The sequence below is a fragment of the Octopus bimaculoides genome, chromosome 2 (genome assembly GCF_046866305.1).
Source record: "Octopus bimaculoides isolate indiv1 chromosome 2, ASM4686630v1, whole genome shotgun sequence".
Lineage (NCBI taxonomy): Eukaryota > Metazoa > Mollusca > Cephalopoda > Octopoda > Octopodidae > Octopus > Octopus bimaculoides.
This window is the reverse complement of record NC_142929.1, coordinates 68,115,434-68,141,906: the sequence shown is the minus strand read 5'-3', so window position 1 is coordinate 68,141,906 and position 26,473 is coordinate 68,115,434. Positions and strand designations below refer to the sequence as shown.

Below are 26,473 nucleotides of genomic sequence, written 5' to 3'. Positions count from 1 at the left end.
TTTATTTATGAATACTTTATAGTTTTCATTTTATGACATACACAAGTAACATCATTAATAAATAGTATTTTCCAATCATGTATAAGTTCATGTTCCACCATTTGTTGAAGAAATTCAATATTACTGTTCTCTATTCCTGTCTCAAATTTCTCCCACCCTTACTTACCAATGTTCCATTCAGAAAAACAATCAGTCTGAAGTGAAATTGTTTGAGTGTCATGAAAGCTCATAATTAATAGAATTACAGCTTCAAAGAATTCACTCTTATGTAAATCTGGGAAAATAACTTTCTTAAAATGGTACCATAATAATCATACTGTACTCTAATTGGGAGAGTTAATGAAATGATAGAACTGCATTATTAACAGTATGAAAGCCACTACCATACCCACCCACAAGTAAGACTAACAGACAAGGATTTCATTCATGACACTAGTGAAAACTCTTCAAACATGACCACAATCAATGTTATCATGGCTTCTCCTTGTTGTGTCAGGAATGCAATGAAACTAAAACTTTTGGTATAACAAAATTTTACCATTATAAAACAAAACGCAGGAACCCAGCCAGCCAGCTGGTCACATTCCACATGCATTTTGTCCTGACCAGAGCAACAAAGAAATATAAAATACAAAGTTTATCCCAGGGTGATACAGTTTTCACGAATGCAGTAAAGTCAAATTTAACATAAACAGAGCCTTAAGCATAAAGTACAGATGAACATTAAATGATAAAGAATTAGAGAATATATATATATATAATGCAGCTGAATGATTCTTAGAGATGCCTGATGTCTGGCTGTAAATCTCTGATCAGTTTTGGATGGCAATGGATCAGTTAAGCAACAGACATATCTTGAAGGAATGAGAAAAATGGTTGGCAAGAAATTAAATATAAAATAAAGACAACAAAGAAGTTTTGACAATGTTTGATGTGATTGAGATATGAGATATCTAGTGTTATGAGTGTCACTGGGAGTTTATTGGAAAATATTTAGATCCACTTGCCTTCGTTAACAATGGAAAGATAGAAGTATCACAGAGATTGAAGGACAAGGAATACTGATGAATGAAAGTTATCTCTGCTGGAACAAATATGTCAGCAGTAGAGATCAGTTCTGAGACAAGGAAAACAGTAATATATAAAAAGATTTTTTTTTAAGTTGCAGGTCGTTTAGTATTCATTAACTAAGATGTTTAAGAGCTGGACAGTGACATATTAGTCAAAAAATTAGCAAATGAGATTATGCAATAAAACTTTATCTGTAATGAGCAATATGAGAGAACAATTATGACATAGATGAGATGCATGATGGGAAAATATAAGGGCATAAGTTAATGGACAATTAGATATTTAGATCAATGATCAAGAATTAAAGATTTAACAATGTTAAGAGGTTCAATTAGAAAAGAATCATATGTCCTTACAGCAAATATTTGGCAAACAAACATTTACGATTTCATATCATATACCACATTTGATGGCAGAAAAGAGGCACCCTAATTTCAGCAGCACATATTCAGAAAAAAAAGTGATTGTCAAGGGTGAAATTAGCTTCAGGGAGGCTCACTTTTGCATAAGGACTTAGGGTGGTATTTTTCAAGACATATTTTTGGAACAGTGCATCTTATGTGTCATCAAATACAGTGAGTACATATGTGTGTGTGTGTGTGTGTGTGTGTGTGTGTGTGTGTGCGTGCGTGTGTGTGCGTGCGTGTGTACATCTCAAAATTCAATAGTAATTAGATCCACCACCAAGTAAAAAGTAAAGTTCATATTTAGTCCATTTACATAATCCTTTCCTTTTAGCCAAACAGACACACATTCTTTTTTTTTTTTTCCATATCCATACTCAGGAGGTACAAGGGATCCTAGTTGATTGCGTATACTTTGTTGGGGCAGAACTGTTCCAAGACAACACACTTTTGCAATGATTAAAAGTAAACTTCCTTTGATAGTCAAAGCAAGCTAGTTTAAGCTATATACTATGAACTCTTCATAGTTACAGATAGTTTGATTGACACTCAAACTGCTAGAGTTTACTGCTGAAGCACTGTATATTTAATGAATGTTTAATTACCTTGCTGTGGAGAGATTTAATATCATAAGCATAGTTAGAGAAGCACACTAGCTAGAGAGGCCTAAGAAATCTGTACCAAAATTCTTTAATCAGGTCTCCAAAATCAATCCTGAATTTTAGAAACCTAAGTTTTGCAATGCATTAGTGCTGCAACCTTTCTTCTCCAGCCACCTACTGATCTAAAACTATCAACTCCACATTTCAAAGGAAATGGAAACCATTGTAAACATTCACCTTCTCCTTCACCCCACAGCAAACACTAGTATGGCTACCATAGCTCCAGATCTACAGGCAGTTTGATTAGATTTTCTACAGCAATTGGTGAACAGTGTCACTGATAACAGGACAAATCACTGGGTTATTGGATTTCTAGCAGTGAGAGTTGCACAAATATGTGTCTAAATTCTTCCCAAACATATAATGGCTTTAAGATAAAAAATTTTACACATATATATAAATGGCTTCTTCTGCAGGTGTTATCTACCAAATTCCACACCCCAGGTAATTGGTCAATAAGAGGCTATAGTAGAAAACATAAGGCCAAGGTACCATGCAGTGTCATCAACTCTGAAACTAAATAGTTGCAAAGCAAATTTCTTTACAAAACCATACTTGCCCCCGAGTGCTTCAGAAATCACTTGTACTTCAGAACTTAGACCAGAGTAATGTCATCCCTCTTGACATCAGCAAAACTTTGAATCATGGCTGGAATGAGAACTGTTCATCTAAGTTGCTCACTTATGGACTCTGTTATCTCCCATTCTGGATCAGAAATCCACACCTGTAAGGCGACAAGCTGGCAGAAACGTTAGCATGCCGGATGAAATGCTTGATAAATCAAGTACCAGTTGCATACTGGAGTCGATCTAATCGACTGGCCCCCTCCCAAAAAATTTTGGGCCTTGTGCCTAGAGTAGAAAAGAGATCCACACCAATACAATGATAAAGCTCTCTCCAACCTGCATTTCATCATCTCTGAGTGTCCAAGGATTTGGTAATGTCTTTCACCCTCTTCCTTCTCCACATTAATGACTGACATGCAATCCCCTCAAACACACACTCTTATACAAATTATATCACTTTTCACATCTCCTTAATCTTTTGCACATGCAATCTCAACATCTAAACACACAATACCAGTCATAAACTGCCCAGAGTGTAGAGGACCTTTCAACTTGGTTGGCTACACATTGCAATCTTGCAGATGTATCAGTTCATCTTATCACAACTACAATGGTCTCTGCCCTTCTGAACTACAATCTCATTCAAAAGAGTATCTGCTCACCATCCATCCAGTACCAAACTGGATTTGGCATAAACGTCAGCGAAGAATATCATTAAAACTTGTATAAACTGTACTTGCAAAAAAGTATATACCAAAGTTTTTTTATAAAAATCGTTTACAAAAAAAAAAAAAAAACGTAAATTACAATGAATCTACAGTAAAATACACAATTACCAAAATCAAAAGAAAATCACAGAAACTTTTCATCCATCTTCTTCAATTTGTCAGGAGCTCTGGGGCTCATGTGGATAGGGTTTAATTCGGTTTCTAAGGTGTATAAGTGGCTGAGATTACAATTCCTGCTGAAGTTGAACGGGGTGTTGATTCATCACAGGGTTAAATTCCCAGCTATTGCTGGAACTCGTTCACAGCTGAGCAAACTTGAGCAACATGAAATGAAGTGTGCTCAAGTCCACGAACCAGCACCTGGTCCAGGGATCAAAACCACAATCTTACAATCAAGAGTACATTGCCCTAACCACTTGGGATTGAAATTAAAAGCTGACCTCACCAGGATTTGAATCTTGAAATAGGTACCAAAGAGTATTTAAATTAACACTACAAACTACACCAACTTTACCATTTTGTAAACAAGAATTGCAATAACTACGAAAATAAAAAAATAAAAATCAGTTTAGATATGAGCTACAAAATTAATAAAATGTTCCAGCAGTAACAAAAAGAAAATGAAAATGAATTGATATCAATTCTAAATAGAAAACATAAAAAAAATATATATTAAATGATGGGAAAGATAAATTAGACTGCCAAGCCTAATTAAATATGGTAATAGAGAATTGATATGTTAATAATACGAATGCAAAATGCATTTTACATCTACGAAAACTCAAATATTCTCTATTAGACCACAAAATACTCTGCATGAACACATTTCATCCTTGCATTATTTTTTCTCTTTTCTTTCTCTCTGATTGATGGGAATTTTATAAATGTTTATGTTTCCCAGTGAGTCGAGCAAATTTAGTCTTTGTTTCTTCATACTGGCGAATGAAATGTTCAGACAGAGATGAACCACGGGTATTGAGTGCATCTAGAAAATTCTGCATGGTGACTGTCTTCACAGAGAATCCTTCTTCCTGAACTGCAAGCAAAGCAGCCTTGAAGGAAAGAAAATAAAAACTAATTAGTGAGAAGGAATTATAATGACTTGAGTGATAACTGAAACTATAACAAGCACTAACATTCGTTCAAGTTACAAAGAAGACTCTGAAAGAGGGAAATTCTTTTTACCTGTTGACAAAGATTACATATATCAGCTCCAGTGAAATTCACAGTTTGTTTTGCCAGAACTTCCAGATCAACACCACTAAGTTTCATCTTACGTGTGTAAATCTGTAAGATTTCTAATCTACTCTAGAAATTATAAAAGAGAAATTAAATTTATATTATAAATAATTTAGTCATCAGTAACAAATATAAGAATTATACAAATTTTCAATCACATTATCATTTTTATGTCCACTTTTCTATGACTGCATGGGTTGGACATAGTTTATTCAGATTTTCTACAGCCAGATGCCTATCTTGTCACTAACCCTTACCGGTTTCCAAGCAAGTTAAAATTTTCTCCATAGACAAAATATGTTTTTGCAGCATATTGGAAATAAATGACACTGCTTGCATCACGGTGACACTCATTTACAACTATCATGGGAAGTTATGACAAGGAAACACAAATATACACACACTCACTCTCACACCCACATATGTGGACTCTCCTGTCATAAAAAACAGATAGGGCTTCATCAACTTCAAGATGAACAACCTGCACTAATGATTTGTTCACAGTGATCAAATGTTTGTGCTATGCATTAGCCCTCTCTATCTCTCTCCATTAAATTGACATTACCTGTACAGGTGCACGGTGTGCCACAGATCAAACTGATTACAGAGTAGCATGAACTGAAGTGTTTTGCTCAATACAATGCACTGCCTGGCCTAAAAATCAAAACCATCATCTAGCAACCATGAGTGTCACTTTAATCATTTTAAACTTAATCCACTAAATCACTTAAAAATACTAAAAAACCATCTGGTTAAGAAGCTAACTTTGCAACCAAAGAAGAACCAAGTGGTTTTGGCTTCATTCTCATTGTGCAGCATCTTGGGGGAAATGATTTGCATTATAGTTCTGAACCAAACAATTTCTTTATGACTGAAGTTGGTAGATAGCAACTATAAGAATCCCATTGCATATGTATGAATTTATAAACATCATGTAAAAGCATCCATGCAGTGCCACATAAAAGCACCCAGAACACTCTATAAAATGGTTGACATTATGAAGGGTATCCAGCTATAGAGACCATGCCAAATCAGACTGGAGTCTGGTGCAGCCCCACCAGCTAACCAGCACTGGTCACTGTCCAACCCCTGCTAGCATGGACAATGGACATTAAATAGTGATGATGATGTGTATGCATATGCATATTTGTGTTAACAAATGTGCATGAATATTGACATTCCAAAGCATTGTTTATTACTGCTGGTAATATAATGTTCATGTTCCAATCAGTTTCTTTGGCTTTGCTTACCAACCATAATGGTTCCGGGTTCAGTCCCACTGCGTGGCACCTTAGGCAAGTGTCTTCTACAATAGCCTTGGGCCAACCAAAGCCTTGTCAGTGGATTTGGTAGACGGAAACTGAAAGAAGCCAGTCATATATATATATATATATATATATATATGTGTGTGTATATAATAATATGTATATGTGTGTGTGTGTATATGTTTGTGTGTCTGTGTTTGTCCCCGCAACATCGCTTGACAACCAATGCTGGTGTGTTTACGTCCCCATAACTTAGCGGTTCGGCAAAAGAGACCGATAGAATAAGTACTGGGCTTACAAAGAATAAGTCCTGGGGGTCGATTTGCTTGACTAAAAGCGGTGCTCCAGCATGGCCGCAGTTAAATGACTGAAACAAGTAAAAAAGTAAAGAGTTACCATTTCATCAGGAGGAGGAACATAAATGATTTTGTCAAAACGACCGGGTCTCAAAAGAGCTTCATCAATTAATTCAGGCCTGTTAGTTGCAGCAACAACAATCACAAAGGGCTTGTTATAAACCGGATTCTAATATTAGAAATAGAAAACATCAAAGAAAAAAAAAAAATGAAATTTCAATGACAAACAAGCTCAGATTAATAAACTACTAATTGTATCCATTGTCAAATTAAGTACAAAGTAAGGAATTTTATCCTGGACACGACATTAACCCCTTTAGTGTTCACATTACTCTGTCAAAAGTAAAGCTTATTTATTCACATGTTTTGGATTTATCTTGCATTTTCTTGTAGCTTTGAGATTTTGAACTTTTAGAATGATATTGTAAGGTTGGTGTGAGAGGCCAGATCTGACCAGTTTGAACATAAAACAGGTAGAATATTTGGGCTGGATATGGCCTGTTTAAATAAAGACCCCCTTCGGTCATGAATGACCATGTGATTGCACCCCTCCATAGCACAAGTCCAGGCAAGGTTGCCCGTGCATACCAACCTCCCCTCTCCACACCACCGATGTTATCCAAGGGAAAGGTATAGGCCGATACAAGTTGGTTCCAGTGACGCCGCATCTCATTTCTACAGTAAGTGAACTGGAGCAACATGAAAAAGTGTTTTGCTCAAGAACACAACACATGGTCCGGTTCGAGAATTGAACATACTATCTTATGATTGTGAGCACAACACCTTCACAGCCTATTTAAATGCTAAACAGTTAAATTACATCCCGTGGTAAGGCTCCAGCTCAGGAGTTTTTAGGAGAATAGAGCTTAGTGCTAGTGCTTAGTTACCACTATTCCCAAGTTCATTCTGACCTAGGGTGGTAGTATCTGTCAAGGACAACAGTTATGGGTCAAACATAAGAAAATAGTTGCATGGCTCAGGCATATATAAGACTCTGAAGAGAGATGACGTCATGCAAACCTACAACTGAGGAGATATGCCCAGAAAGTCACATGAACTAGTCTCCTGTCAAAGAGGAACCTTTTTAATACCAAACCACCTGAACCTGGCCAAGAATTTCAATGGCAAATGACACCAAGCCAACCAAGATAACCTAGTCATTTCTAAATGAAAATTTCAAAGCAAATCTTGTTAGTACATTCGTGAAAACACATGATTTCACTATGTAAACAACTGAGTTACAGTATCCAACATTCTTTAGCATATCTAAACTCTGTGGCTTTTAGAGATCGCCCCCCCCCCCCCCACACACACACATTTTTTTCGATAATTTTTAATACTGACAGACACCAGTTTCATGTTGTCAAGTTGTGAATCAGAATTTCAAAGATTTTCAACTAAAGATATCGAAAAATCAAGCAAAATGTACAGCAAGCCCAAAATCCACACGGTGATTGAATGAATCAGATATCTCATTTCTGAAAGTGAAAGCAATTCGGACGTTAACTGACAAGATTTGTACCCGAATGAAACAAGGTTTGAAAACAGTTTTTCTCACTGATTTTCCTGAAGGGACTGGATCTTGTCACAGCCTTTCCCAGGAGACAAAAGCGTTAGACTTTTTTTTTTTTTTTTCCCCTCCTTTGTTTGAAGCAACTACTGCAGAAACTAACTGTTACACAGAATGATCCCACATACTTTGACAAAATCCAAACATTTTTTGCAATCAATATAATTATGGGTATAAAGAAGCTACCCAAAATAACAAACTATTGGAGCAGCAACAAACCTTTTGGAGACCAATATGTTTCCAGTATCATGACACAGATAAATGTTTTAAATTGTCACAGTACCTACATATTAGAGACATTAGTAGCGCACCAGTACATAGAGAACCAAACTTTGATTACTTATTTAAAATAAAATCCCTCATCAACTGTTCAAAATGCTTATAAAACCTACTATAAACCAGGAAGATACATATCCGCTGATGAGCATATTGAGGGATACAAAGGTAGAGTACATTTTTTATAGTAACATGCCCAGAAAACCCACAGAATGAGGGAATCAAAATTTGGAAGATTTGTGAAGCCAATACTGGATAATGATATGGGTTCAATTTTTATGCAGGGAAAAGGGACAATAATGTAAGCCAGCATAGCCGAAGGTACAATGTGGTCTGGAATTTATCACTCCCATACCATAAGCAGGGCTGTATATTTTTTCATCAGTTTATCAATTCAGTCAAACTTCTGGTGGAGTTAGAAGCTGTGGCAATTTATATGTATGCTACAATAGTTGCAAGTAGAAAAGGAATGTTGTTGGATATAAAAAAATAAATTTAGGAAAAAAAAAGAGGTGAAATAATCCAATGGCAGAAACGAAACTTGCTAGCAACTACATATAGAGATAAGAAGCAAATCAATTTTCTATCTACCTGAGCACAACCACATCCAACTGAAAATTTGTGAATCTCAATTATAACAAGTACATGGACAGTGTAGATTGGCTGAATCAGATGATGAACTATTATCAAGTCTACAGACTGGGTAATAAATGGTGGTGATACCTGGTTTGGTATATGGTAAATATGAGTATTATTTATATTCTTTGAGTAAGTTAAACAAAAGAACCCGTTTGGGGCAGTAGGTTGGTAGAATTGTTATAGGATCAGACAACTACCTTGTAGTATCTGATCTGGCTCTTTTATTCTGCCATCAACAAGATATATTGGCATTTGTTTTTCTTGTAGACACTGGAAAGGTAAAGAGGGGTAACTTCTGTAGACAGAAAACAACTGGTCTGTCATATAAAAAATAGCTCTTACTCTGGGCTGTGATCTGGGAAAGAGCTTCTCCAGTGCAAATCTATGGTCTCTTAAAATATATAGAGGCCTCAAGGAGGAGGGAGAATCCAGATTTATTGTTCAAATTTATAACATAAAAATAGTGACATTCTGGATTCACATTTGAACTAAAACCATTCTAAGAGAACTGATTATGCAACTAAGCATTAACATATAGAGGAAGTTTGAATGATAGTGCAAAGATTAAGAATAGCTAATAAAACTTACAATAGGTACGTCTGTATTTGTAGTTGAGGTAATAGGTTGTACGGTAGAAGTTGCATTTGAATATTGAACATCATCCAATTTCACACCAATGCCATCCATTTGATTGAGCAATGTGGACAATAAACGGTCTTTTATGCTACAGCCATCTCCAGATCCACTCTCTGATCGCTTACCAAAACATGCATCCAGTTCATCAAGAAAGATGATTGCTGGTGCACATGCCCGTGCTCTCATAAATAACTGCAACAAAAGTGGAGGAGAAAAAATGCCAACACTTACAATGAAAATGATAATTATGTTCTGTACAAATAACTAAGATTAAAAGTAGTAAAATTATTTCATCTAAAACAGTATGTTTTTTTTTCTGATTACAATACAGCATAATAATACCAAATCATGAAAAAGTGGGTGATCTTTCAATCATAAAGAAACCTGTTGCATCTGAATGTGATACCAATTTCATTTAGCTTGTTAGTCTTAAGTGTGGAGAAGGGAGGTAACTCCAGACTAAAGCCCATAAAAATTGCTTCACGAAGTACTTCAAGTATATATTCTGTTTCAAAAACTTTATTAAACTTACAAGAAAGGGTAAAAATTTAAATTATAAATGAGATTTACACTTTTAAACTAAAATATTCAGTTAACCAAATTTTTGAAAATGTTCTGCAAAATGAAGAGTATAACGTGCATAGGTCTCACCTCAGTCAGGAGTGTCTCTGAATGTCCTACATAAGGAGAATAAAGCTGCGCACTTGTCAGTGACATGAATACTGTATTAGTTGCATTAGCTGCTGTGGTGACTAACGTTGTTTTACAACAACCAGGTGGACCAATTAAAAGTACACCATGAGGATATGTTAACTTCAGTTTCTGAAACTTTTCGGCATACTTCAATGGCCATTCTATCGTCTGGAAGCAAAGTAATTAACATAAAAGAAAAATAAATAATTATAAAAACGTTTAGTATTATTTTACAAAACGTTTTATAAAAGTTCCTTTAACCATTTTGTGACTATATTTCTGTTGAAATACAAAATCTTTGTTTCAATAAATTTTCAAAATAAGGATGAGTTTATTAAAATAACTTTGCCATTATTATACTAGTGTTTTTGAGATCAAATCACACTGAGGTCAACTTTGCTTTTCATTCTTCCACAGTTGATGATATAAATATCAATTGAGAACTGTGATCACTATAACCGACTAACCCCCTACTCCTAAAAACATTGATCTTGTGCCAAAATTTGAAACCATTATAGTGGTGCTTAGAAGAAATTAGCATGAAGCTTTGATTGTAGGTTTCAATTTAAACCATTTTAAAACAGTGTTTAGATCATGCAACTGAGTGGGCATACAATCACAGAAAATCACACAAAAATTAAAGGAAAAAAAAAAGGATTAAAACTTGATTTCAACATACTCCTTTGACAAACTGAAATATAGAAATTTCAAAAGATGTTACCATCATCGTCGTTGTTTAACGTCTGCTTTCCATGCTGGCATGGGTTGGACAATTTGACTGAGGACTGGCAAGCCAAAAGGCTGTACCAGGCTCCAATCGCATCTGGCAAAGTTTCTAAATGCCAACCACTCTGAGAGTGTAGTGGATGCTTTCTATGTACCACTGGCATGAGGGCTAGTCATACTTGAATAGTGCTTTTTACATGCCACCAGCACAGGAGCCATATTAAAAGATTTTTACCACAATGATCAACAAGAGAAATAAAGCTAACTCCTCATGACAGAACTGTCAGCTTATACTTAAGCTCTCTATAACACAATGCAAAAATTTCAAGCTTGTCTTTCACAACGTTCACAAACTGTTTGACTTAACAAAGACAATCAACATTCAGTTTCTATCAGTATATATCATCAAATGGTATAATTCTTTCAAATAAGTGTAGGCATGACTGTGTTCAAACTCACTGTGTGGCACCAAGTGTGCCTTCTACTATAAGACTCAACCGACCAATGCATTATAAATGAAATTTGGCATACAGAAACTGTATGGAAACTTCTGTGCATTGTGAATGTATGTCTCTGCATGACTTCATTACTGACACTGCTTAGACAACTATCATGTTTGTTTAAATCCTATAGCTGGGCGTTTTGATGTGAGAAAACTAGCGGAATAAAGGACCTTACTTAAAACAAGGGTATATGAGCATAGAATACTGCCTTAAAACATCTTGCCAGCATGAAAAAAAGCAAGCATGCAATGATAGTAAATAAAAATCGTAGTTCAACAACCATTTTTAACCATACCAGCAAGGGCTAGCTGAATCTATCTTGTGTTAACTCGTTCCTGAAAGTTAATGAGCTAAGATCATATTTAAACATCTTGCCAGGTCTTCTATAGTCTACTTTAGATAACTGAGCAGCATATTTTTTTTCTTTACATTGCATGCCTGTCAGCCTATCTATTTTAACCAGGATCCTTTTCAATGATCACCTGCACATAAATACATAACTTCATTTTATATATTGTTTCTACACTAAGCAACAGTAAATGTTCTTAAATGATACATACCAAAATAATTATCAAGTTTGTTACAGACCACCAACTGATAAAATGCATAAATTTGCAAAAAGAAGCAAAATACAATATCAAGTGTTTCTAATACAGCTCGTTTGATAAATCCTGTAAATTTTCAAATATTTATCAATCATGAGAACTTGATTAATACTCAAAATATTATATTGTTTGGATTATTACATAACTAACCGGACTATAGCAATAATTTTTTTACTTGCCTGCTGAATTTCATGCTTTACATCTTCCAGTCCACCTATATCATCCCATGCAATTGGCTTGGAATCTAAAGTTATCTCATTTCCTTTTGTTAGAGATGGCATGATTTTTTTAAGGACTGTTTGAAAATGAGATTTCTTCAAGGGTACAGGAGTCTAGACAATTTAGGAAAAAAAAAAGAAAAACTAGTACATTTTAAAAGAATTATTTTTTAAATATATTAACCCAAGTTGTGTAATAGCTGCAAATTTCAGATATTTGCATGAGTTAAGCAAACTATAAAGAAAATTCCAATAATAAGTCATTTTTAGCATTATAATGTAAAAAATTAATTATTTTCAGGCAATAGCTGTCTCAATATTTTAGCAGATCAGCTAGGAATTATCTTATTACCTTTTTGTTTTTTCTCCATGATAAACTAGATTTCATATAAATTGGAGTAATATGCTGTACAATTAAATTTGCCTTCCAACTGCTAACTTGCTCAATCAGAAACTAGGATCAAAACTATCAGTCAGACAGGCTGACACAATTAGCATTGGTATTGCTTAAGAACTACAACACAATGTCATAAAAATAAGAAAGCTAATGCTTTGGTTTTGGAATTCAGTTCCACTGCACAACACCTTGGGCCAGTATCTCATAAACCCCAGACTTGTGAGTGAATTTGGTAAAAAAAATGTTTGGAAGCCTATCACACACACACATGCACCTCTCTCTTTCTCTCTATACACACACACACACTCGTATATATACATATACATAATGCTGGTATGGGTCTTTAAATTTTGTCCCTCACCACTTAACCCTTTCGTTACTGTATTTATTTTGAGATGCTCCGTGTTTCTTTCAATTACTTTAAATATAACAAAGAATTTAGTAAAATAACTTAGTTATCTTTAAGCTAGTGTTAGGAACATAAATTGTGACAAAGGTTTGGTGGAAGATTTTAATTCAAAACTTATGAAAACAAGACATTTGTACTCAGAGCCAGACCAGGGCCCATTAAGGTGGTGCCCCATCATGGCTGCAACCCAAAGGACTGAAAGAAGTGGTTATCAAAGAATTAAAGAAGAAAATGAAGACTTAATAACTTACTGAGTCTACTGGTGCCGTTTGGTATTCAGATAGAGCAATGTAAGCAGCTTCTCTGCATAACAAAGCAAGATCTGCCCCAGAGTATCCCGTCGTCACTTCAGCTAATTCACCGAGATTAACATCAACAGCTACTGGCATCTTCTTCAAATGTGCTGCCAAAATCTTCTCTCTCTGTTTCATTGTGGGGATACTCAGTAGGACCTTTAAAAATACAATGAAAAGTAAATGTTGCAATAATATATTATTATGATGGTAGAAGTTTTAACATCAGAATCTAAAGAGTTTTATATGAGATTTCTTACCCAACAGAATTCAAACAAAAGGTGAAACAAAAGGAAGAAAACAATCTCACGAAATTGAATACTTTTAATTCTCATTCCCACAAGGCATGGTTTTAGGCACAGGTGAGTCTGCATGGTTAAGAAACTTACTTCCCAATCTTGTAGTCTCAAGTTCAGTCCCACTACACATCACCATCGGCAAGTATCTTCTACAACAGCCCAGGGTTGACCAAAGCCTTCAGAATGGATTTAGTAGGCAGAAAATGAAAGAAGCCCATTATATATATATATATATATATATATATATATAGCTGTGTGAAAAAGTGTCACGCCCTAGCAATTGAGGGAAACTGTGGAAGAGGTAGACCCAGGAAGACCTGGGATGAGGTGGTGAAGCACGACCTTCAAACATTAGACCTCACTGAGGCAATGACTAGTGACCGAGACCTTTGGAAATATGCTGTGCTTGAGAAGACCCTCTGCCAGAAGTGTAGCCAGCTCACTTATTCGTATTGTTACTTCATTGGACGCTAAACTCTGCTTGCGAAGACCTGTTGAGGCAAGTGAGGTCGAAATAGAAATCAAATTCGATGACAGCACCGCATGACTGGCAACCATACTAGTGGAGCGCTAAGAGTACCATCTGAGCGTAATCGTTGCCAGAGCAGCTGACTGGCTTCTGTGCCAGTGGCACGTAAAAAGCACCATTCGAGCGTGATCATTACCAGCATCGCCTTACTGGCACATGAAAAAATATTCAAGCAAGGTCATTGTCAGTGCTGCTGGACTGGCTTCTGTGCAGGTGGCACGTAAAAAACACCTTTTGAGCATGGCCATTGCCTGTACCACTTGACAAGCCCTCGTGCCAGTAGCACGTAAAAGCACCCACTACACTCTCGGAGTGGTTGGCATTAGGAAGGGCATCCAGCTGTAGAAACTCTGCCAGATCAGATTGGAGTCTGGTGTAGCCATCTGGTTCGCCAGTCCTCAGTCAAATCGTCCAACCCATGCTAGCATGGAAAGCGGACGTTAAATGATGATGATGATATATAACTGTGTGTAAACCCACAGAACTTCTGAAGTTTGCAATTAATTTTCTTCAAATAGGGAACATACAAACATTATATTCCACAGATGGTTTTCGACTTTCAAAATTTTTCACATAATGAATAATGGGGCCTCTAGGGCCAGAAAGCCCCTTTTCCTTTAAGTACAGCTACTATGGAAAAGGGAGGTAACTCTTTGTGAAGTAACTCCTTAAAATTTGCTAAGACATTGATATTTACCTTTTTTTTATTGACATTTCATTATTAACGTACAATTGTCATCTTAGTTTATTACATCATATTTCTTGACATAATATCTTCAAAGAAGAGATCCTCTATTGTTCAAAAAACAGCAGTAGCAGAGAAATTGAAAAGAAGCAGAGCAAATGAATCATCATATGAGACTTCAATTAGACAATCACAAAATGTTGCATGTACAGCTACTGCAAGAGCAATGGAATGAGCAGCGTAGTATTTGCCTAGCCAGAAATGCTGCATTAACTTCAGCCACCACCCAGTCATACCACGTCATTTCTTTCATGTAGATTTTTCTCATGTGGTGCTGCTGAACACACCTATTGGCTTAATTTATCACAGATGTAGCTCCTATGGCTGATGATTGTTCAGCGTGGTAGTGGTGGCACCAACTGCAGCAAAGGAGAGGATATCCAGTGAGAGCTTTTTGGTGTGATAAAAAATCACATCCCATAAATAATGCGTTTTTTTTTAAATTGCATGAACTAAAAGCTGGAGGGGGACAGGATAAACTACTTGCATCAGCTTGCTATAAAAGCAGGTAGTAATTTTACCTTGTCTTTATTCCTAGTGCAAGTTTTGAAGAGTGCAGTTCAATTTTAACAGTTATTTTTCAAAGCTATAATGGAAGTGACAAAGACATATTCAGCATATTTTACTTTGAGTTCAATAAAGGTAACAACACAATGAGAATACTAATGCAGTATATGGGGATCAGACAATCAGTGTAAACCAGTGTCAACAGTGGTTCCAGAAATTCCAAGCCTTAAACTACACTCTAGAAGATGAGCCTCGCCCTGGAATATCTGTAGAGCTCAACAAGGACATCTTACAAAAGCTGGAACAAAATCCCATTGTAACTGGTGAGGGACTAGCAGATATACTTGGATTTGGTTATTCAACCATTCATCAATACCTGCATGCCATCGGAAAAGTTAGCAAATTGGGTCACAAACTTTCTGAGTATTCTTTGCTGTCACGTCTCATGAATGAACCTTTTCCGACCTGAATAGTGAATGGTGATGAGAAATGGGTTCTCCATAAAACTGTCAAGTGCCAAGGACAGTGGGTAGGGAATTGAGAAACACTGGCACCCCAGGCTAAAGAAGGTCAGAACAGTACTGGAGGAATATTTCTTGTCATGGACAAGTGAATTTTGAAAGAGGGTCTTGCAAGTCTACGAGGTAGATAGAAGAGCATTTTAGAAAATGAAGGAGAGTATGTTTTAGATTAAAATAGAACTTTGTTTATCTTAATTTTGAAAAATAAAAGAAGTATATAAAAACCGCATTATTTATGGAACGACTTAATAGAAACTATGCCATTTAAATCCCAAGCAACGCTGGGCATGTCTGCTAGTGTGTTTGAGAGTGTGTGTGTGTATATGTATATGTGTGTATATATATATAGTCTGTCATACCGGCCATGATGAAATACTACAAGGTATAGAAAATACGTATTTGCCTTTATATATTTAATCCTTTATATTGAACACTCAATATTTCATATATTCAATAAGACATATTCCATATATTCAATAAGACATTCAATACTTCATTTCATTGTACCATCCATTTTTATATTATATATTCCATATTCTATATCCCACATTAATTTACAAGAATATAAATAAAACATAAAAAAAAACAGAGTTGGAATTCTTTTAAATAAAATTATATATATATATATATATATATATATATATATATATATATATATATACATATACATACATACACACACACACACGCACACGTGTGCGTATTCCTTTCTAAACATCAAGTGATGATTGTAAATGAGCACCATCGTCATACAAGCAAGGTTGTTTGTTTAGTCTTGTATGGAAAACATGTCTTACCTTACTTAGAAACAGACAAAAGTTGGCAACAGGAAAAACATTCGACTACTGAGAATCTGCGCCAGCAAATTCTGTCTGATGCATGCAAGCATGAAAAAACATGTTAAATGATGATGATGATTTTTACTAAGGTGTTCGTCACTTATATTGCTTCTCGTGATCTAAATGAAAATGTACCAAGAGTTAGCTCCCTTACTTGCCAAAACGGAGAAAATATAGTCACTACATTAACGTTGCTATTTTTCGAAAGTATATTTGAGTTTAGCTTAACTTTTCTATGTTCCATACATTTAAATATGATTTAATCCAGTGGTTTCCAGACTGACAAAGTACCAAGTCCTCCCAAAATATCTGTGAAATTCATGGAATTCTTTCTTCGTCATTCGCTTGGACAAGTAAGTTTAAAAGTTGGAAACTACCTTAAACATGAAAATTTGTCTATATACACGTCTGAGTGAGACAGACAGAGAGAGAGAAATCGTTTGAATGTCCACTTTTCCTAACTTGCTTGGGTCAGACGAGATCTGTTGAGGCATTAAGGGAATATTTCCCCTAGACATTCAAAGAAGAATAGAACAATTGCCAGACACATTGTCACAGAAGATTGCAAACAGACACCTCTTGTATGACTGGCATTTGTTCAATGAGTGTATGGAAGTTCAGACAAGATATAAACAGAGACACACATTCACGCATGTGTGCATGCATGCACACATACATACAAACAACAGTGCTCTTTCCAGTTTCCACAGACTAAATGCGTGTGTGTGTCATTTGACTGTGGCCATGCTGGAGTACCGTCTTTAGTTGAACAAATTGGTCTGAGGGCTTATTCTTTGTAAGCCTAGTACTTATTCTATCTGTCACTTGCTGAACCGCTAAGTTACTGGGGTCGTAAACACACCAACATCGGTTGCCAAGTGATGGTAGGAAGATAAACAGACTCACAAATACATACATACATTATATATATATATATACACACACGATGGGCTTCTTTCAGTTTCCTTCTACCAAATCCACTCACAAGGGCTTTTGTCGACCCGAGGCTATAGTAGAAGATACCACACACCCATTCCTGTGTCTGTGTTTGTCTCCTCCATCATAGAATAAATACTAGGCTTTAGCTGGCCAAGGACTATAGTAGAAGACACTTGCTGATGATGCTGTGCAGTAGAAGTGCATTTCTTAAACTACACACTATTGGCTGTCATCATCATTATTTATCGCGTTTTCAATGCTGGCATGAGTTAGATGGTTTGGCTGGAGATGGTAAACTATAGAGCTGCATCAGGCTCCAGTCTGTTTTGGCTTAGTTTCTATGGTGGATGCCCTTCCTAACGCCAACCACTTCATAATGTCCTGAGTGTCTTTCATGTGTCACCGACATTGGTGCAATATCTTATCGTTTACTTGTTTCAGTCATTTGACTGCTGTCATGCTGGAGCACCGCCTTAAAGGGTTTTAGTCGAAAAAAGAAAATCACCTCCAGGACATACTTTACATTTTTTTTTTTTAGAGCCTAGTACTTATTCTACCAGTTTCTTTTGCCGAACCGCTAAGTTACGGGGATGTAAACACACCAACAGCGGTTGTCATGCGATAATGGGATTGACAAACACAAACACAGGAATGGGTGTGTGGTATCTTCTACTATAGCTTCGAGTCGACAAAAGCCCTTGTGAGTGGATTTGGTAGAAGAAAACTGAAAGAAGCCCATCGTGTGTGTGTGTGTGTATATACATATATATATATATATATATATATATACACACATTATATATATATATATATATTATGTATGTATTTGTGTGTCTGTGTTTATCTTCCCATCACTTGGCAACCGATGTTGGTGTGTTTACGTCCCCAGTAACTTAGCAGTTCAGCAAGTGACAGATAGAATAAGTACTAGACTTACAAAGAATAAGCCTTCAGACCAATTTGTTCCACTAAAGACGGTACTCCAGCATGGCCACAGTCAAATGACATACAAGTAAAAGGATACAAGACGGGCTTCTTTCAGTTTCTGTCTACCAATTTCACTCACAAGGCTCTGGTCGGCCTGAGGCAATAGAAGAAGCCACTTGCCCAAGGTGCCTTGCAGTAGGACTGAACCGAGAACCACATGGTTGGGAAGAAAGCTTCTTACCACACAACCACGCCTGTACATACACATACAAAACTTTTGTGATTTTAAGTAGAAAGGATAATTAATGAAGCCCGTCGTATATATGTATATCATCATCATCATCATCATCGTTTAACGTCCGCTTTCCATGCTAGCATGGGTTGGACGATTTGACTGAGGACTGGTGAAACCGGATGGCAACACCAGGCTCCAGTCTAATTTGGCAGAGTTTCTACAGCTGGATGCCCTTCCTAACGCCAACCACTCAGAGAGTGTAGTGGGTGCTTTTACGTGTCACCCGCACGAAAACGGCCACGCTCGAAATGGTGTCTTTTATGTGCCACCCGCACAAGCCAGTCCAGGGGCACTGGCAACGATCTCGCTCGAAAATCCTACGGGAGCCAGTCAGGCGGTACTGGCAACGGCCACGCTCAAAATGGTGCATCTCATGTGCCACCCGCACAAGAACCAGTCCAGGGGCACTGGCAACGATCTTACTTGGCTTGCCGGGTCTTCTCACGCACAGCACATTTCCAAAGGTCTCGGTCAGTAGTCATCGCCTCGCTGAGGCCCAATGTACGAAGGTCTTGCCTCACCACCTCAGCCCAGGTCTTCCTGGGCCTACCTCTTCCACGGGTTCCCTCAACTGTTAGGGTGTGGCACTTTTTCACGCAGCTATCCTCATCCATTCTCACCACATGTCCATACCAGCGCAATCGTCTTTCTTGCACACCACAACTGATGCTTCTAATGTTCAGCTTTTCTCTCAAGATACTTACACTCTGACGGGTATTCACATTGACATTACACATCCAACGGAGCATACTGGCTTCATTCCTTGCGAGTTTACGTATGTCCTCAGCAGTTACAGCCCATGTTTCACTGCCATGTAGCATGGCTGTTCGTACGCATGCGTCATACAGTCTGCCTTTTACTCTGAGTGAGAGTCCCTTTGTCGCCAGCAGGGGTAAGAGCTCTCTAAACTTTGCCCAGGCTATTCTTATTCTAGCAGCTACACTTTCAGCGCACCCACCCCCACTACTAACTTGGTCGCCCAGATAGCGGAAGCTATCGACTACCTCTAGTTTTTCACCCTGGAATGAGATAGAAGTTGTTTCCTGTTTGTTTACAGTCTTTATTGCACCTGAACATCTGCCACAAACAAAAACTAACTTGCTAGTTAACCTGCCTTTGATGTTGCTGCACCTCTTATGTGTCCATAGCTTGCACCGGGTACATCTTATAGAGTTACTACCTACTCCTTTTCTACATACTGAGCAGGGCCATCTACCTGAAGGGGTTTGTGTTTTATCTACCTTCCTACTTATTAGGATTTTGGTTTTAGCTAGGTTGACTCTAAGGCCCTTCAATTCTAGACCTTGCTTCCACACCTGAAACTTCTCCTCTAGTTGCTTGACAACCGATGCTGGTGTGTTTACGTCCCCGTAACTTAGCGGTTCGACAAAAAGAGCCCGATAGAATAAGTACTAGGCTTACAAAGAATAAGTCCTGGGGCCGATTTTCTCAACTAAAGGCGGTGCTCCAGCATGGCCGCAGTCAAATGACTGAAACAAGTAAAAGAGTAAAAGACTGCTAGCTAAGTTTGAGCTAAATAATAACAATGTGCCTTGCTTCAGAGAAAACACAACAGTGACAAATGACAAAGTCTGAAAGTAATTCTACAGAAATACAAACATATATAGATATTTAACAAAAGGTGTTACCTCTCGATCAAATCTTCCAGGGCGTCGAATAGTGGGATCAATAGCTGCTGGCTGATTACTGGCAGCCACCACCACAAGACCACTATCATTTTCTATGCTGTCCATAAGTAATCCTAGTTGGGCTGTTAGCTTTGAACTCTTTGATGAATAATCTTGTTTAGGGCACAGTGAGTCAATTTCATCAAAGAATAAAATGCAACCATCTGTCTTACCAATCCGAGTTGCTAATTCAAAAACTGTTTTAAGATTCTGCTCACTTTCACCGGGTTGAGAGGACAATAGCTCAGGACCATTGACAGTCACCAAATGGGCATCACATTCAACAGCAACGTATTTGACAAGGGTTGTTTTACCACAACCAGGAGGACCATGAAGTAGCACTCCACGGGGCAATTCAGCACCTCTGAAGTTGGGATTTTCCTTCAGTATCATGGGAAGTCTTACAATTTCTTTAAGAGATTCTGCAGGTTCTTCTAAGCCACCAAGAACTATATTTGGTTTATTCAGCCTTTGTTTATATTTCTCTTCAGTAATAACATCACGGATGCGAACTTTAGTTGCTTTACTCACAATGGCAACATCAGTAGTTTCTGGTTTAATAGAATGAACTATTATATAAGACATTCCATACTTGCAACCAACATCTGATTTACTCAAATTAACTTTGACGTTAACACCAATGCCAACAAAATGTAAACAGCTGCGACAGTATTCCTGAAGACATACAGAATGTCGATGCATGTGTTTTAATTTTTCAAAACTATTAATGTCTTTTGCAATTATACTAATTTCTGTTGATTTGGCATTTGCTGTAGAGAGTACATCAATATGAGGTATACCATCAAACACTTTGGTTGTCTTAAAACAATCACGAGTAACTAATTCACTGAACTGCAATACACCATCCTGGTCTTCAGGTCTCGGCCAGACGCTACATATTGCCGAAATTTTAGGTGTTGTTATTCTTACAAATGAACCAAGCTCCACTCCAAGGGAAGCACACAGTGTTGAGCCCAAACGACATCTTTGCCCTTCACAGTCACTGGTTTCTACTGGTTCCACATTCAAATCAAAATGTTCACTTCCTGAAGACTCCATCCGGAAGTTGAAAATTTTAACCGAAGTAAAATAAATAAAATACCTAAAAATAAAAAAAAGCATAGTTTATATTTCAATAAACAATAATTCATGTATGTTACTTATTACAATCATCTTTTTGATAGTTGATATAGCAAATATAACAAGTCCTATTACATATCAAAAGATTTTTTTTTCTTTGTTTTGGTTTTGTGAGATGATTATGTTCACTAATAACACAGTCCAACAGTTTGAATATGAAGAACCAGATATGCTGTGCTAACTACAACTACAGGCAGGAAAATAATTATGTAACAATATTGCTTTCTTACTTTAATGAATTTATAAAATGTATTACATAAACATTATAAGCTGCCATTGGAGCAAATAACGGATTGTTTATTCTACAATGTAAATAAATATGAAATGGTAATGGGTTAGATGAGTGGAACATGTTCACTCGACTGAAGAGTGCCAAAAGAGTCGTGTTTTTGACTGATTGTACAAAGAAAAATAATGTATTTCTATTTTAGACAAATCCTTTTAGTACATGGGTGCCCAATTTCATCTTCTGAACTGAAACTCGTTTTATTACTCCATCACTCCCCACTCGAAGAGATAAAGAGCAAGGATGATCTCGGCGAGATTCAAACTAAATACTGCACATTTCGACTCAGCAAACACAACACTACGCTGTTTTCTGAAATAGACACGAGACAAAAACTCGGAAGGAATAAACCCCCCGATTATATTGACCCATCAGTAATTGACTGGCACTACTTTATCGACCCAGTAAGGATGGAAAGCCAAACCTACCTCAACAGGATTTTAACTCAGAACTTAAGGGATCATAAATAAACACCATAAAGCATTCTGTTCGTCACTCTATTTTGGCAATCTACAAAATATTGAGAGCACTTGGATTGTAGCGGAAAAAAAGAAAATATGTTACCCCTCCTCGTGTAAACATAATTTGTGGATCTGTTCAGTTTGAATCACAGATTTTTTAATTAATTGTTTTTAACTAAGCAGTTTGAAACTTCCAATACGGGTAGAATTTCTCACGTAGAACACGGTTAACTCTGAACGTTTTTGACAAAATTTCGTATTTTAGAAGTTATTTGGGGTTATAGTTGTCGTATTTGGGTAGTGCTGGTCAAGTTTTGTTTTTCATCTAACGATGTGTTTATACTTTCGCTTTAATACTAACTTTGCGATAAAGACGGTAAAACTAGTGGAAGTCAAAGAAAGGAAATTATTACCATCAGAGAAATAATGATAACATTAATGCACCAGAATTTGACGCTGTTTCTGTAGCACTTTGCCGATTATTTTCATTCGTTAGTCGAACGAATTCATCAAATTACGTTTCAAACTATGACTATAATACTTTCAAAGTACCAAATAATATTTTACAGAAAGACACAAAAATTACTGCTATGATCAATAATCACAGGGTACTTTAAATAACGCTTCAAAACAAAATAATAAAATAGCAATGAGCCAATAACTGTCATGCTATTAGCTGTCAGAAGTGAAAGTGCTCACTGCTAGTGAAGTATCTGTCTGTCTGTCTGTCTGCCTGCATGCCTGTTGCTGGCCTGTCGATTCTTTGGCTACTGACAGCTAATACTATGACTGGCCGGAGCGAGCTATATGTCTGTCTGTCTGTCTGTCTCTCTATCTATCTATTACTCGAAAGTTCGCGCGTCCGCGCTAGCTAGTCGTGAGTAGAAAACACAAATTTAATATAAAAACATATTTCCTGAAATTGCAAATTATTTAAAATATAAAAATATAATTTTCAACAGAGAGAATTTATCAAAATAGAAAACAAATAAAGTTTGAAGTTTTAAAATAATAGGATCGACCACTCACGACTAGCTAGCGCGGACGCGCGAACTTTCGAGTGATAGATAGATAGATAGATAGATATCTCTATCTATCTATCTATCTATAGATAGACAGACAGACATATAGCTCGCTCCGGCCAGTCATGGTATTAGCTGTCAGTAGCCAAAGAAGCAACAGGCATGCAGGCAGACAGACAGATACTTCACTAGCAGTGAGCACTTTCACTTCTGACAGCTAATAGCATGACAGTGCCGAAAATTGTTTTGACGATATCACACTACAACTTTTTAAATATTTTATATATATATATATATATATATCCACATAGATTTTATTTATCTAATTTATAAAGCCCGCACAAATAAACTGTCAATGATGCAAATTATGGGATGGTAACACGAGGATACAAAATAGCATCATTTAAAAATAACTTGATAAAAAAAAAAACTAATCTAACGAATTTGTTGTTCCATAATATATTTATTAATTATATCTGCTGTAGTATCTACTTGTTTAAATCTTATTCATTAAGAATATAATTTACTAAAGAAAATAATAAAACAGTCAGACATACTCCCTCAATTGCACACAAGGCATTTTTTAAAACTCAAAACACAGGCGGTATCAACTGTATCGTAAAAGATAAATATTAAAGAGAAAAATGTTTAGATTATGTATAAACGCAGTTTATGTAAAGATTGGAGGATATAAAAAAATTTTAAAAGTCATAGAAGAGAACTTTCAAAATTAATTTTGTATAAAAACACCACCGGTCATGAAAGTTAAAGAAATGCTTTTGGAAAGCAAATAGAACACGAGTAAGTGAGATGCAGAAAATTCCTTTCTAATAATGTTTTAGGAGTACATAATTAGAGATAAGGTGATTACAAATTCATATACATTTTATATATAACAAACTTTGACTTTCACTTTGGCTTATTACAAAAGCTTGTTTCGCCGAAATCTGAAGGTTTTTGTTAAATTTTTTTTACTTACAGCTTTTTAAATATTTGTAGTAAATTATTAGGCATTGTTTAAATATATATTTAAAAAAAAACATGATTGTGATCAAGTTTTGTATCTTTTATATCGGACGTTCCATGCGTTATTATTATTATTAGACCGTTTAAATTTTTTAAATTTCCATTTAGTGATTAGATATAAATTCCAAATATACATGAAATGAGACTTGGAAAGAACTAAGAAAAATGCGCGAAAATTCAAAATAAAAACTTTAGCACAATTTATTTTTATTTAAATGTTTAAAAAATATACAATGCAACAATAATTATGAGTTACAAATACCTTATTTTTCTCTATCAAGGTAAACCGCCTTTTGTGAATAAAGACAGCTTTTATACAAAGTAACATGAAAGTCAAATTTTATTATTTTGCCAACGAAAGCTGAACAGTTATAGATATTAATTATTCATCAGTTCATCAAAATAATTAATAAAAAATAAAACGTTTCTAAGTTTTGAATCAAAACTGCTTACCTATTCGTCCAATCACACGTGTTAACACCGGAAGTTATTTTAAAAGGACGAATAAGCGGTGTTTGAGAAATTATTTCCTTCGTAAATTATTATCCTATTAATAGCGGTGTTCTATTCCTTGTTGACTTATTTTGCTCCCGAACATTTTACATGTCACACTTAGGAATCCCATTTATTTTTCATCCTGTGTTTCCTTAACTTCATGTTAAAGGCTAAAGCTCACACAAATTAAATACCTGAATTTATTAATTCTCATTCGTATCTTCTATGTAAGGCATCAAACATTCCCCACCCATTTACCTTACCGAAATGCAGATAACAGGTAATTGCCCAACAGTGAGAAATTTAATTAACTAAAAACTGACATAGTTCGGTGGAGTAATGTTATTTTTTCCTCATCCTTTGTTTCAACTCTTTGTCTCTCCTTCGAGCCTCGTTCACTGCTGTTAGTCCTGGCGATGTAAAAGAATTTCTTCAATGCAAGAATATGTCACAGTACGTGAGACGTCAACTGACCAAAATCATCAGAACATAGTCAATGAACTAAAAGATGCTAGCCCCAGTAGCTTAACTAGGGAGGGGAGCAAGGGGGAACGTGCCCCGGGCGCCGATTGAAGTAGGGGCGCAAAATTGACCATAATACGATAAGCTTGAACTCCATTTATAAAATTTATAAAAGTAAACATTAAAAAAATAGCGGAGGTAAAGAAAACGTTCACCATCCGTTTTCGGCGTAACAAAAACCCTAATCCTAACCCTAAACACCGGATGTGCGTATTCTTTACTTTCGCCCAAAAAATATATTTTGAATTACTGCCTGTACTGGACTGGTAAAGTATTTTTTCCTAAAATATTGCTTTAAAACATTAATTACTTTTAACAAATAATTACTACATAATATCGTGGATTTTGTAATTGTGCAGGGACGCTTTTTGCAGCATGCCCCGGGCTACGAGAGTTCTGGACCCCAGTTATGAACTCATTTGCATACAGTTAATCAGAACTCAACTATCAAACTAATTTATAAGCGCATAACAAGTGATGGGTGATAAGATAAGGTCACTTGGTTAAGGAACGACCATGCTTCTTTCCTCTTTTAATAATACTTGTTGTTCTTGTTCTTCTTTCAACCATGGCTGGCTGGCTGTATGTATGCGTGTGTGTGCGCGTATGCATGTATGCGCGCACACACACTGGCAATCATGATCATCTTTTAATGACTGTCTTCAATTCTGGCATCGATTAGACGGATCCAACAAGCCGAGGGACTGCGTCGAGCTCCAATATCTTTGGCATAGTTTCTACGGTTGAATACCCTTCCTTATGCCACTCACTTTAGAGTGTATTGGGTAATTATCAAAAGAAAAAAAAAACAAGAAGAAATTTACCAGGGGATGGTAGCTTTATGCTAAGTGTTGAGAGGTTAAAGTTTGACTATGCAATTTAAAAAAAAAAAACCTTTGGATGTCTGACTGCATCAGTGTCAGCGGTCCCTGAAAACGGTAAGCACAGCCCCTTCTTTCAAACCAAATATTGAAAT

The 26,473-nt window shown here is 36.3% G+C and overlaps 1 protein-coding gene across 2 annotated transcripts; it reads right to left on the bottom strand.

The window, feature by feature from the left end:
* Window positions 1–26,473, bottom strand: LOC106884517 (ATPase family gene 2 protein homolog B). 2 transcript variants are annotated; one of them, XM_089346907.1, is made up of 10 exons: window positions 24,934–24,977; window positions 22,400–22,481; window positions 20,507–21,647; window positions 13,215–13,415; window positions 12,119–12,271; window positions 10,064–10,273; window positions 9,365–9,604; window positions 6,332–6,460; window positions 4,617–4,739; window positions 1–4,483 (listed from the first exon to the last, which is right to left on the bottom strand). In XM_089346907.1, the coding sequence occupies exons 3-10, from the start codon at window positions 21,602–21,604 to the stop codon at window positions 4,310–4,312; spliced, it is 2,328 nt and encodes a 775-aa protein (XP_089203033.1). In that variant the 5' UTR covers window positions 21,605–21,647; window positions 22,400–22,481; window positions 24,934–24,977; the 3' UTR covers window positions 1–4,309. The 2 variants fall into 2 exon arrangements, with proteins under 2 accessions (XP_089203033.1, XP_089203032.1); XM_089346906.1 differs by lacking the exon at window positions 22,400–22,481 and having other exon boundaries at window positions 24,934–26,473.

What these genes read in the sequence shown, in the direction of transcription:
- LOC106884517 (XM_089346906.1), bottom strand. Translation starts at nt 21,604, where the DNA reads ATGGAGTCTTCAGGAAGTGAACATTTTGATTTGAATGTGGAACCAGTA. An exon ending in AAACGGCACCAGTAGACTCA is followed by an intron (nt 12,272 to 13,214) that starts GTAAGTTATTAA and finishes TAAATTGTCTAG; the next exon opens with ACTCCTGTACCCTTGAAGAA. An exon ending in CAGAGACACTCCTGACTGAG is followed by an intron (nt 9,605 to 10,063) that starts GTGAGACCTATG and finishes CTTTTGTTGCAG; the next exon opens with TTATTTATGAGAGCACGGGC.